This window comes from Ambystoma mexicanum, chromosome 1q (assembly GCF_040938575.1).
Source record: "Ambystoma mexicanum isolate Mex_15411 chromosome 1q, UKY_AmexF1_1, whole genome shotgun sequence".
Lineage (NCBI taxonomy): Eukaryota > Metazoa > Chordata > Amphibia > Caudata > Ambystomatidae > Ambystoma > Ambystoma mexicanum.
The window spans coordinates 15,289,441-15,302,731 of NC_090922.1; the positions used below are offsets into that span (position 1 = coordinate 15,289,441).

General features: G+C 43.4%; 1 protein-coding gene across 3 annotated transcripts in view; it reads left to right on the forward strand.

The window, feature by feature from the left end:
* The window catches only part of VANGL2 (VANGL planar cell polarity protein 2), a 903,169-nt gene that overhangs the window by 600,771 nt on the left and 289,107 nt on the right, over positions 1–13,291 (forward strand). For all 3 annotated transcript variants that reach the window (XM_069635423.1, XM_069635422.1, XM_069635424.1), the window contains one exon: positions 5,225–5,361. In XM_069635423.1, coding sequence (XP_069491524.1) covers positions 5,225–5,361 — 137 coding nt within the window. The remainder of the gene's footprint in view (positions 1–5,224; positions 5,362–13,291) is intronic.

Below are 13,291 nucleotides of genomic sequence, written 5' to 3' on the forward strand. Positions count from 1 at the left end.
CCCCTGCAGAGTCTGGGTGAGGGCTGCCTGGGGTCCCACGGGGTGTCCGCCTCTCCGGGCCCGCTCCGACGTAGGATTCTTGGCTGGGGGTCCAGGCCTGGCTCCTCTCTACCTCCCGTGGTACGCGGCGGCTCACGCTGGCCGCGTTTGCGTGTTGGTGTCCGCCGCACCAAATTATGTGCGCCAAGGCCTCCCTCTCCGCGCCCAACCTCCGTGTCTTCTCGGTTGGTGCGGCAGGTGCTCGCCGCGGTCCGGGCTCCCTGCGGCCTTCTGGGGTGCCGGCGAGTCCGTGGTGCAGAAGGCCCCCCCTCTCCTGGGCACACTCTGTGCTGGGATGCGGGTATCCCCTGATGGCCCACACTGGAGGTCCCGTTCCGGGCCCGCGTGGGAGTGGGCCCATGGTCCTGTGCAGTGGGGTGGGCTGCTTAGGTGCAGTACTCCCTCGGCGCTATTCTGAACTCCCGGCTGGGGATTGGAAAAATGCTGTAGGCCCTGCGGGGCAGACAGAGCGTGAGCATTACAGGTCCGTCATGCTCCGCGCCCCTCTGGCGGTCTACCTAAGTTTATTTAAAAATAGATACTGGATGTACTAGATTTGGAAACTAGATCAACTGTGGTTTTTAGGTTTTTGACAGAAACTAGATTAAATATAGCAAGGTTTATAGTTAGCAGTTAAGACCATGTAATGGCCATTTCCCCAAGGATCAGCCAGCACATTATACCTTTTCAGGGGCCAATGGTTTGTCAATCTTGGATATTATTCTGGTGATGGCAAAGGAATGTACTGGAAATCTTTGGCAGTGGTCATTTCCCACTATCCATTATGTTCAATGTTGGAGAGAAAAAGTGTATATTATCTGATATTAGCTGTACAACAGAGTTAATTATCTCTGGGCACACTCAGATGTCCATTAAATGGCCGAAAATTACTGCGCAAAAGAAAAAGCCAATAATCTATGAAAGTATTTTGAGATATCTGGACATGATTTGCAGTGAAGATATTTCAAATATGGGCATCTTGGATGAGTTTGAAAAACTCACTGCAAGTCTTTTTCTCACACTTTATTTGCGAAATGAGAGGTTAAAAAGAAATCCTTGAAAATGGTAAACCGGTACGATGCACACTGTCGAGACGCTAGGAAACCGCTTCTGGAGGGCATTAAATTAGGCGCTACAGTGGATAAGGTGCACTCCGCCTTTGCAGATCCAACTATAAAAAGTTAATCACGTGGGAAAAATAAAGTTTGTAAAGTCCCAGTGCTGTCACTATATGCAAGCATTTAAAAGTCGAGACTTGAATGAATTCTGGAAAAGCATCTCCGGGGTAGAAAAAGGTGGGTTTGGGTTGCTAGACTTTTTTGCATTACTGCAGATGGACACATGGAGGGAGTACTTCATGAGATTATATGTTGGAGTCGTAGGACAGCAAACCGGGACAGCTCTTGAGGTCAGTCCTCCCATAAGAGAGGGTGCTGTCCAACTAACGAGAAGTTTGTAATACTCTTAGCTCGCAGAAGGGGGGACTGGGTTGAGGTGCCGGGACTGGATGGGGTCCCCATCGATTTTGACAAGGATGAGGTGGGTGTATGGGCTCCTGTCCTATGTAAACTATTCAATGCTATCATCAAATTAGACGTAGTTCCACCCTCTTGAGACTATGCTTCAATTGTCCCAATGTGCAATAAAGTGGGCAGGGACCACCCAGGAAAACAGGGTGATATCACTTTTAGATAGTAGCGATGGTAAAACATTTGCTAAATCAGTCTTATATCATTTAAAACAGATATCAGTGACCTGCAAACTGGTTTTCAAAAATGTAAAATCACAGTTGATCAATGTTTGTGATTATTTTTTTTTATTGGTCAAAAAGTACCAGCTTTTAAATGGTATGAAGCTCTATGCAATTTTTGTGGACCTCAAATCTATTTGATGGGGTGGAGCGAGAAATTAATTGGCACTGGCAGGTATTAAAAGGAGGATCGCCTCTCATTTGATTTCTGTAATTCGGGCATTGTATTGTAAAAATGAAGCACTGGCGAGATATAGCCTGGCTGGGGAGGTCACAGACTCCTTCAAAGTTCAAATGCGTGTCAGACAAGGTTGTCCTTGCCCCCAATGTTTTTTTGTATATACATCGAAGGGATCAGAGGCTTTGTTACAGAGGTGCCTGGGTTGCCCCAAAATGGTTTCTGACAATTACCCTCTATGCAGATGATCCTGTATTGCTAGTCATAACCCCTTGGGGGCCTGAAACATAATACAACCTTAACCTCAGATTAAATATTGACAAAACAAAGGTCTTGGTTTTCAGACCCAGTTACACTAAGCGCTGCAAACTTGATATAGTTGTTGAAGGGAAGAATCTAGATCAAGTGCTGTTTTTCTACTACCTCAGACTTAGATTTGACAAGCAAGGCTTCTAATCCAAACACATACATAAGGCTTTTACAAACCTGGGTAAATATTTGGGTGCTCACATAACTTTCCACGCCAGATATGGTAGGGGTGCTATTGCCCAGCCTTAGAAATGTACCGCAGACAATCGATTCCAGTAAGCTTTTACAGTGCTGAATTGTGGGGCCATGAACATATCATTGACCTAAAAAGAACTGAAAATAAGCACCTGAAACAATTGCTCCAGCATCTCCAAATGCGCTAATACATTTGGAGCTTGATATATATCCGAATGGAGAACAGGGTGCTTTGAACCCAATATTTTACTGGATAAGGCTATGGTGCACTCATGGCCTTGGAAAGTATCGAGATGCATTGAAACATGTACTAGGTATAGCTGTAGCCAAAAGTATTCCTTGGGTGATGCTTGTTAGGAAAACATTGTATCGTATGAACGAAAATTCACTCTGCGAAGACCCCTTTTCGATTGCTGTGGACACCAAAGGTAGAATAAAGGAAAAAGCAATAATCCTGGCCAGGAGAAACCTAGTGGTAGCTGCCAAAGTCCCAAAATGAGTTTCTGAGTACTTTGGTCAAGAATGCTATTTAGATAACTCGAGCCCCTTAATGCTTAAGCCCTTTTTGTCGGTTTCAGGCAAGGGACTTTGCAGGTTGCCACCTTTACAAGATCTTGTAAAGTTGGAGCGGATGGTATGTACCCTATTTGTAATCAAGGAGAGGAAACCATCGCCTGTTTTCTATTTTTTAGCGTGTGAAAGACTGAAATCTGCGAGAATGAGTTACTTGGAACCGTTGTTAGAGAGGGTATTCGATCAATGGCGAATACTTTAGAATTCTGCAAAGGCACACTTTGCCCATAATCTGTGTCGTGCATAGCATGGTACATCAACCGAGCTTGGCTGCAAAGAAAAAACAGTTTGCTTAAAGCTGGCACTTTAGACAATGCTTAAAATGCCTGTGAAGAATTATCACAATCTTGTTATAGCTGATAGGGCTGCGAGTATACTCTCCCTACTTTTTAGCCTTTTCTAGCTTTTTATCCATTATAAACTGAATTAGTTTGAATAATTTTATAATGAACGTATGAAGGTAACAATGTTAATATACAATGTTTACTAATTTAAATCACTGTTGCAGAATTAGTTAACATACTTGCACTTTGTTCCTAGAATGTCGCTTTTTAGTTTTTGTTTGTTATTTCATAAACTTTAGATACATTTCTCATGTATGTTCATGCGTTTGATGGTCATTTACATTTTTCTTATTGGGTTCATAATATGGAAGTATGTGATTGTATCATGAGTTTGCAACTTGTTTGGTGAAAAGACAAAACAATGTAACTATTATATAATCTTACAGTTCACCTAGGTTTCAGGTGTTAAGTACTTCTGCCCCCTTGTGCTGTTAGCCCACAAATAAAAGATAAACTAAGAGAGCAGAAGACAATTGGAAAGAGAGTGAAGGAAAGAATAGCACAAATGGTAAGCAATAGTTTTTTTGTAAAGGGAGAAATGTAAAGCAAGCATGACATAACAAAGTTGAAGTGCAACACAAGTTACCTAAAGAGTTGGTAATAGAAAGAAAAGGTAAACTAATAGTCATGGCAAAGGGTATAGACATAATAAAGAGTTAGGACTTGCTCAGATAGTACAGAATATGTATTGAATTAGAAGGATAAATCAAGAGGTGTGGACACAAAGTGGAAAGTGAAAGAGAAGAGTAAGATGGAAAGAAGAAATGGAGTGAAGAAGGGACTAGAAGAGCAAGAAGTAATGTTAGTGCAAGAAAGCTGTGAGAATAGAGGCAGGAAGGGGCAACATAAAAAGATTAAGGGCGACGGAGTGTAGGGAATAGGCAGCATAGTTGACAAGGAGTGTAACTGGACAGAAGGTAGGAGGAACGGAGAAAGGGTTTTATAGAGGCGAGCGGTGAGGCATGGACATTTAAACAGTGTAAATGAGATAGGGAGAAGCTGGGGATGGAGAAGGAAACAAACTAAATGTAGGTTTGATGGAAGCTGGGAGAGCTTAAGGGGAAATTAAACTAATATGAATTCAGATGGGAATGAGTGGTGGAATTGATAGGGGTGCAGGTAGATAAGGAAGGAAGAGAGGCAGAAGTGAGAGGGAAACTAGAAAAAATAGTGGTTAGAGTGAAGGGGTGATGGGAGGGTAGAGAAAATTAAGTAAAAACAATGAAAAATGAGAGTTGAATTTGCAATGCAATGAGAATCATGGAAGAGTGAACAGAAGACATGACGAGCAATAAATACCTTAATTTAGATGAGGTTAGGAGGTGGACAAAGTTGAGATACACATTATGGGAGATTGATTGATGTGATTGAACTGAGTTGAGGTGAAAGGGAAACGGGAACAGTTAAGAGTAGGGTATATGTAAGAAGCCGACTGGGTGGGGGGGGAGAGAGGTAGAGGGAGTCGCTGCCAATCTGCCAGTTTCATGACCCCCACAGAATATTGGGGATACCTTTATACCCCTGCTGGACATCAGCTGATCTCTCCTGTCCCAGGAAATTAGATTGTGCCTTGCAATATGTTGCACATCATTGCATCCTTTCTTTCTTTTCACATGTAGCTCTCCTCCCGTTGACAGGAAAGTTAGAACACACCAGTTTCTGATTTCTGGAAGTACGTTTTCCGAAGAGTAAAGAAAGCTTGAAAACTGTGTTTTACCTGTTTTTTTTGCATTTTCAACCCTTTTTTATATGTTACTTTTGCATTGCCAACCTTCTGTTTTGCACCTGTGCTTGAACCGCTAATCCTAGTTTTCGCCTCCCTCATCCCTTCTGCAGTATCCAGCGAGTGGCGGTTTGGATCCTGGAGAACTACTACCATGATTTCCCAGTCTACAACCCTGCCCTCCTGAACCTGCCCAAGTCCATCCTCTCCAAGAAAATGTCAGGCTTCAAGGTGTACTCCCTTGGCGAGGGTGAGCTGGTGCTTCTATAATGGGCGTGGGGAGATGAATCGTTACATTTGTTGAAAACCCTTTATTTAGACAAGTGATGTTTTTTTATTTTGCTGCTTTTTTTGTGATCATTAAAAATGTTTTGAAAATGTTAATGTTCCTTGCATATATGTTTATTCTGTAGTCCTATCTGAAATACCAGAATATTCTGTTGTACCCACACATTGTAACCAGAGGCTGGCATGCCAAGAAATTTATAGCAGCCCAAGCTGCAAATCTGGCTTGACCGTAAGACCTAATCCAGTAGCCAAGCCACTGTAAAATGTGCGTAAAATTGACTGCTTAATATATTGTAAATAACAAAAGTTACATTTACCTTGTCTACAAGCAACACAGAACTAATTAACTCAATTTGTTACCATTAACCACTTGGAATGACAATGCATTCATGCCTAACGAATCACTGTCTTTATGAACTCTGGCTGCCTTCTTTCATTAACTCTAGTGGCATGTGTACTGTAAGGGTGCTGAAGTATGAGTCTGCACAGTGGTGGCATGTTTGTTGACAAAAGACTTGTGTTCATATATATACAAAATAAAGAAAAGGAAAACTCTTCTTGCCCTACTTCTATGAGGGTTTGCCCTACCTCAACAAAAATACTAAGGACTCTCGGATGTCCAGTAAAATAAAATGTCCACCGTCCTGTCCCAAACCTTTTCCCATCCCTTACACTTTAGACTAACTAAGGAAAAACTGTGTGTATTCTTGACCCAGAAGTAGACTCCTCTCGTCTGCACTCAGATTCAAATATTCAGTTCTTGATGAAACACACAAGTGGTCCTTTAACTTTTTCAAGTTCTTGACGTTGGATGCTGCTCCACATATATACAAAAACACGACTGGATTCAACAGGGAATTGCTTCCCCTTCCTTTCCCAATCTCTTTATTTCAAAGAAAAACACAGTTCCCAAGTATCAAGGGTGGGAGGGGGTGGGAGGAGTCGTCTCTACCCCTTTTCTTTCACCAATGTAACGTCAAGTCTGGTTTACTGTCCTGCCAGGTTTGACTGTAGGTTTTATTACGACAAAACAGTTTACAAATAGGTGGGGGTTGGGGGTGCTTCCACTGTTCTTTGTCCACAAATGCAGCATTAAGTCTGGTTCGCTATCCTGCCATACTGACTGTAGACCTAATCACAAAACAGTTCCCAAGTACCAAGGGGAGGGGGGTGGGTGTCTCTTCCCCTGTTCTTTCTCCAGCTAACACATTTAGTATGAAGTCTGGTTCACTTTCCTGCCAAGCTTGATTGTAGAGCTTGGAAAACCAGAAAATGTCTTCTTTTGGCAATGGAACCTCACCCCTTGTTTTAGCTTCTTGCACCTCTTTCTCTTATGAGGATCTCGGATCCCTCTGGGCTGTCTCTGGATTTTCCCGACTTGTTCTGTAACTTGTTTCTCTTTTGTGTGGGTCCCAGACCTCATTATATTTATTATCCTATACAGCAAATTACGTCTGTTTCAATGCGCCCACAGGGCAACAGTGTGGGAATATGGGATTAAAGTACATTAAGAACACAAATATAAATACAGTGGCGGGAAGGAACTAATTAACCTACTATGCCTTGTGAGTTCCCAGAAAGAGCAAGAGCAGCAAGGAAGAGGGCAGTGGGTTAGGTGCTGTGGTGTCCATGCTCGTGGGTGAGACACAGATGAAGTGCAAGGTATGGTAAGTACTATACGGCCTGGAGTCGCATTCGGTGAAAGAGTGCGAGTCTCCAAGTTGGAGGGTGTGCCAAGGCAAGTGCTGAAGGTAGACAGAAGCTGGGAAGATTGGGTGTGAGTGGTCAGGGGCCCAGAGGATGCAGAAGTGTCCCAACCACCGATCACAGCAACTGTGAGATTAGCAGAGGAGGGAAGAAGGGAAGGAGGACAAGAGGAAAGGCTTGAGGTAGTTTCAGAAGGTCCTGCTCAAGACTTAGATGGATGGGGAAGCTGCTCCAAAGGAGGAATCCAGCTGAGGAAAGCAAACAACCTCCTGCTCTGTTTAGCTTAACGCTTTACACACAGAGTTGGTTCCAGAGGAATCTAGAGATCTTGGAGAGTAGTCTGTAAGAGAGAGTTGAAGATAGTGTGGCCCCTGGCCCCGGCCAGCCTTGTGGATGATGCAGAGGGATATGAATTTGATTCGTGCAGCAACCGGGAGCCAGTGAAGACTTTTTAAGGCAGGAGAGATGCGGTCCCTGGGCTTACGGACAAGGATGAGCCTTGCTGCTCCATTCTGGATTAGCTGAAGGGGTCGCAGAGTGGAGGAAGGAAGATTGAGGATTAGGCTATTGCATTAGTGAAGCCTAGAGAGAACCCGGGCTCAGGAAACATTGAGCTTTTGGGAGAAAGTGAGAAAAGGGAAAATTCCTTTGAGAAGAAAGAGTTGAAAGTGGAACTTCTTAGCAATGTCCTGAGTGTGAGTGGAAAAAGGAGAGAGAGGAGTCAAAGATGACTCCAAGGTTTATAGCTTCAGAAGGAGCAGGGGGAGGGCCCATTGAGGGCGGCCAGAGAGAAGGGGAGGACGGCGGAGCGGGGTATCCCAATCGGAAAGTTCTCGGTTTTACTGGCATTGACGCAGAGATCATTGGAAGTGCACTAGGCCTGGATGGCAGGCAGTTGGGGATGAAGGAAGGTGCGAGTGAGTCAGCAGGCAGTCTGAAAATGTTTTGTCCTCTGCACACAAGTAACACCATCTCAAATGCTGCTTGTAACAAAACATTCTGTAATAAGCAATACTCTTGTGGGCCACATGTATGTAACCCTTAATCAAGCCTTCTTACGTCTTCTCATAGCCTTGATGCCTGTGGGCTGTAGTGCGCTCTACAAATGCAAAAATAAAATAAATAACACTGTAAATTGGGAGAGATGAGTCCTAGCTAAGCAAGATAGATGTTAACGATCCAGGTGGAGAAGGCAGTAGGAGAGAAGGTGCCAAGGATGACTTGGAAAGAGCGGTTACGTTAGGAAAGGGGTCAACCACTGCAATGCCCATTCCGAGATACCAAGGGTATTGTGGAGCCTTTGTATGAGGATGGAGTGGTTGACCGGGTCAAAGGCAGAGGAGAGATCCAGTAGGATGAGGACAGCTGGGGAGTTGGACTCCAGGGATGCGAGCAGTTCTTCACGGGTGTTCAGAAGAGCAGTTTCAGTGTCTCTGGATGCTCGGAATCCAGGCTGATGGCCATGGAGACCACTGGTGGGTTCATTGTGTGAGTTAAGTTGGGTCAAGGCCAGCTTCTCCAGCAGTTTCCCTAGGAAGGTGGTGATTGAAATGGGGCGGTAGTTGGCTGGTGTTAGGGAGAATGCTCAGAAATGTGGCAATTCCTCTCTACCTTAGAGACATGTTATAATCTAGTCTTGTCTTATGTCACTGGCCTGAAGTGCTTGATGTTAGAATGTTGATGCATGGATGCAGTTCAGTAGAATGTTTGGTATATCTGTGAGTGAATGTTCTGTGAGTGTCAGTTGGGTGCCTGAGCTGGAGTGTGAAGGATGGCCGGTGGGTTTCTGCTCTACTGTTATGTCTTGTCTCCTGTCTACTGTAAATACCCTCAAGAGAACTTGGATGATGTACATTTGTAATTATGTAAATAAAGCTGCCTGGATCAAACACAATGACTCCACAGCAGGTCTGTGTCTCGAGTCTCAGCTTTACTACAACCAATATACTTTATTACAAGGGCCACCAGATAAAGAGAACCCGCATTAAAGGGAAGGTGAAAAATAGAAAGGAAAGGACAGAAAGACAGTGGGAGGAGCTGCAGCAACGCTAAAGACAGTAAGGAGTGCTGTGGGGGGGCGGGGGGGAAACCGCTGTGAATGAGTGACACACTGTTCCCCCATGACACTGAAAATACCATCCTGCCCAGCGAAATGCAAAAATATGACCTTTGGGCTCTGGGAGGGAGGCCCCCAGCAATAGACAGACCCCCAGCAACCCTGCTGTGGTAAACGTTAAATAAAAAAAAAAAACTCTGCCACCTGCAGTTGACGTGAGATTAAAGAAGTTGAATGTGCACGAGGACTTATGAGTGGAGAGTGCTATATTCAATAATTTTCATGAACAATAAAGTAACCGGAGGTTGGAGGGCGCAAGAACCGGCACAAATGAAGTCAGACTTGTTTTGTGAGGTGTTGGTGAATATGTATAGTAATGCCCAGTAACTGGTACAACTGCGTCCTTTCCGTGTGTATTTGAAATCCATTGGTGCTGTCATTCGGGCAGGGGAAGTGTAAAACGAAATGAACACTTGCGAACTACATTGGAAAACAGCGTTGTGTAGGGAGCATCCACGACCCTCTCTCCCGACCATTACAAACTAATGATGATGTCTACAGAATGGTGGGGGATATGGTGACAGTTGTATGCGTGCATGGAACTGTCAGCTCGAACAAATGGAGAGCTGATGTTACTGAGTGATGGCGCAGTGTAGAATGCCATTGGTGCATTTTTCGGGAGCGTCTTATGACTAGAACGTTGAATAGAAGCACCTTGAGTATGTGTGTGTTTGTAGCAGTGCGCCCGAGAAATCAACAGCCTACAAATTTAAAATAAATAAGGTTGCAATCTGTGCCGGAGAAGAAATCTAACAGTGAGCGTCTTGACAAATAGTGATTAAAAAATTAAAAGTATGCATGGCAGTTACCTTTGCTGCCCCAGATGCGTCTTTCCAGGGTGCACGCAAAGTCGACTGGAACCTTTGAAGAAAGGACCTAGGAACGTCAAAATACGTGCAGCCATTTTGGAAAACAGGTCAGATCACCATGACACCATTCATTTTGCTACGGAGCATGAATAAAACAAAACGTTATTACATAATCAGCAATGCCACCAGTGGATAAAGGGATACTGTGGAAATAGTACGAGCAACACGGAGCAGAATGAAACGGAACATGGCACGGGCACTGGTGTTAAAGTTTTATGAATGCAATATTTTAATGAAGATTTATGATGGACTGTGAACGTTTTCAACTGAGGTATCGTGTTTAATAAAGTGCAACTGACATATTAGAATGAATGGAAAAAGCATGTTTTAAATATCAGAAGATGTTGATTGATAATTATTTTTGTTACAGGAAATTACATTGTTTGCTGCTCACAAGTTTTTGAATATTTATTGGTCAATTATGCATGTAAAGCGTGTGGTTTGGCCAGCCAACATGTTTATTTATTTTTTTGTGGGATTTGCAGCACTTTGTTTAAATGAAAGAAAGGAAGACAATGAATTTGGGAAATTACACAATATAGTTTTCATTGCAAAGACAACAGGATTTTGTGAATTCATAATGAATTTGGTAAATTGTGCAATAAGTTTTTAATACAAAGATAATATGATTTTTGTGAATTGATTGCGAATGTTTCATTTTTTTTTTTTACAATGCAAAATGGTGAGGTATGTCGGAAAATAATTCTGCGATACAAAGGTCATATATGAACAATGGAGTTACATCCTGAGTTGTGTATTATGCATTTCAAAAATAGTATTTCTAATAATTCATTAGACATGTTATATGAACAACCTGAAAGTTATGTCGGGCCGTTTTTCTGTCTGGTGTGTGTAGTGTTGTGGCCCAATGTCTAGTGAAAAATGTCATCCCAGGTAGAACTTGTGCGCCAATGTTTATACTTGAAGTCAGGATGTATTGTTATAATGGCTAATTGGTACACTCTGTTAGGAGGTACGATTGGAATAGGTGAACGTAGATGCTAAAATTAGAGGTACGCATGGTAACTGGTATGCTCAAAATGCAGTGTGGTAAGTGGAGTTTAATTTAAAGGAAAATGAATAATAAACCGAACAAAGAAGTTTAGGATTTCAAAGTTTAAGGGAAAGAGTTACCAAACAAAAATGTTTGGAGTGTTGGGTCAGAGAAAAATTACAAACATAAAGGTTTGAGGTTTCAGGTCAAATGGAAAAATGTTTATTGCATGCTGATGTTTAGATTGAACTACAAAAGAAATGTACACATGTGTAAATTCCTGCAGGTTGTATTTAGTTAGATTTTCAAAGTTTTGATCATATTTTAAAGTGTGCAGTGCTACCAGGAGCACGATATATATATATATGTTTAAATGTTGTTCCATTGTGAGCGAGTCTGGTAGTTTTGTGGTTTGGTTGTGGTTGTTTGATGTTTGCATTAGTATACTGTTAAGGATGTACGTGGCGCGGGTGAGATGAGTGGATTGCCTGTTGTTGAGAGGTTGCACCTGCATGTGTGTGCTTTGTTCCACCGTCCCCGTATACGTATGTCTGCACTGAGCAAATGAGGCAGTGTGCATATGTCTGATGCTAGAATGGTTGGAAGTTGGTTTGCTTTTGATATGGTTGTGGTCTGTGGGGTGTGTGTGTGTGTGTGTCGATAAGTGGGAGCCGGTTGTAGCTGATTGTGTGTTTGATTGTGAGAGTGGAAGGAGTGTGAGCAATGCATCCCTCCTGTAAACGTTGTCTGGGTATGGCAACACCCCTCTCCTGCATGTTAGTCTGTGGATTCCCAGGACAAAGTTCCATTGGCTCTGCTCACTGTTTTGTGTTGCATCCGGGTCCCCCCCCCCCCTCCTCTTCCCCACCTGTGTGTTTGGAATGTTCCCCTTTGGTTTGGTTTGTGCCAGAGTGTGGCAGACTGTGTCCGGATGTGGCGGGTCTGGATGGAAGGATGTTTTTGTGTCGGAAGGATGGTTGTTGTGAGAAAGGGAGATGTTGTGGTTGAGTCTGGTATGAAAGGGAGATGTTGTGTCAGGGTATGAAAGGGAGATGTTCTAATGTAGTCTTGTCTTATGTCACTGGCCTGTAGTGCTTGATGTTAGAATTTTGATGCATGAATGAAGCTCAGGAGAATGTTGGGTGTATATGTGAGTGAATGTATGTTCTGTGAGTGTCAGTTGGCTGCCTGAGCTGGAGTGTGAAGGATGGCCGATGGGTTTCTGCTCTACAGTTATGTCTTGTCTCCTGTCTACTGTAAATACCCTCAAAAGAAACTGGATGATGTACATTTGTAATTATGTAAATAAAGCTGCCTGGATCAAACACAATGACTCCACAGCAGGTCTGTGTCTCGAGTCTCAGCTTTACTACAACCAATATACTTTATTACAAGACCCCTAGCTCGTTTTGCTGGACTTTAGGACTTTTTATCTCATGTATTTTTTGTGATTTGTGACTTTGGAGTCTGACAACCTCCATAGGCATCATTGTGGCATTGTGACACAGAGCACCTTCGGTGCAGTGGCACAGGGAAGTCTTAGATTTCCCAAAGGTTTAAATACCGTCTCTTGGTAAAATTGTTTCCAAGAGCAGTGAAGTGAAATTGACTTAACTTGCATTTTGTATCTTTCTAGACCCAGCACACACTCTTACCATGGGATGCTGGAGGGGTTAATTAGTATCCCCTTTGTCTAGTTTCTCATGTAACATTTGAGTTACCCTTTCTACAATTAATGGCTGGTGGCAGTGGTTTACTTTTTACTACCATTGTGTGTTTTGACCATGGGCTGCAATTGCAGCTGCAGTAAGACACCCATGGGAGCCCATTTTGTCAAAATGGCCCCGGTTGTCTTTCTTCGCCATTTCTTGTTGGAAAGGTCCTTGAGATTTTCTCTGCGCGCCAAACCAGGTTTGGTCCCTTTGTTTTGTCTTTGGTGGGATTCACGATTGGAGCCTGCCTCTGGCTCCAGTATGTCTGGCAGGGTCAGAAAGTGAGGGAGGCGCCCGAAACTCCCTGTGCTTAATCTACTTGGTTACAGGAATGCACCCAAAGGTGATTGGCCGGCTCGCTGTCTGGCAATGGCAAGCACAGCTACCCTGCTGTGTGATTGACAGCTAGGCTTGAATGAATGGGAGAAACCTGCATAAAAGGCAAGGCTTTTTGGCTTGGAAGGCAGAGTCAACCACTGGACGAAGGAATCCGA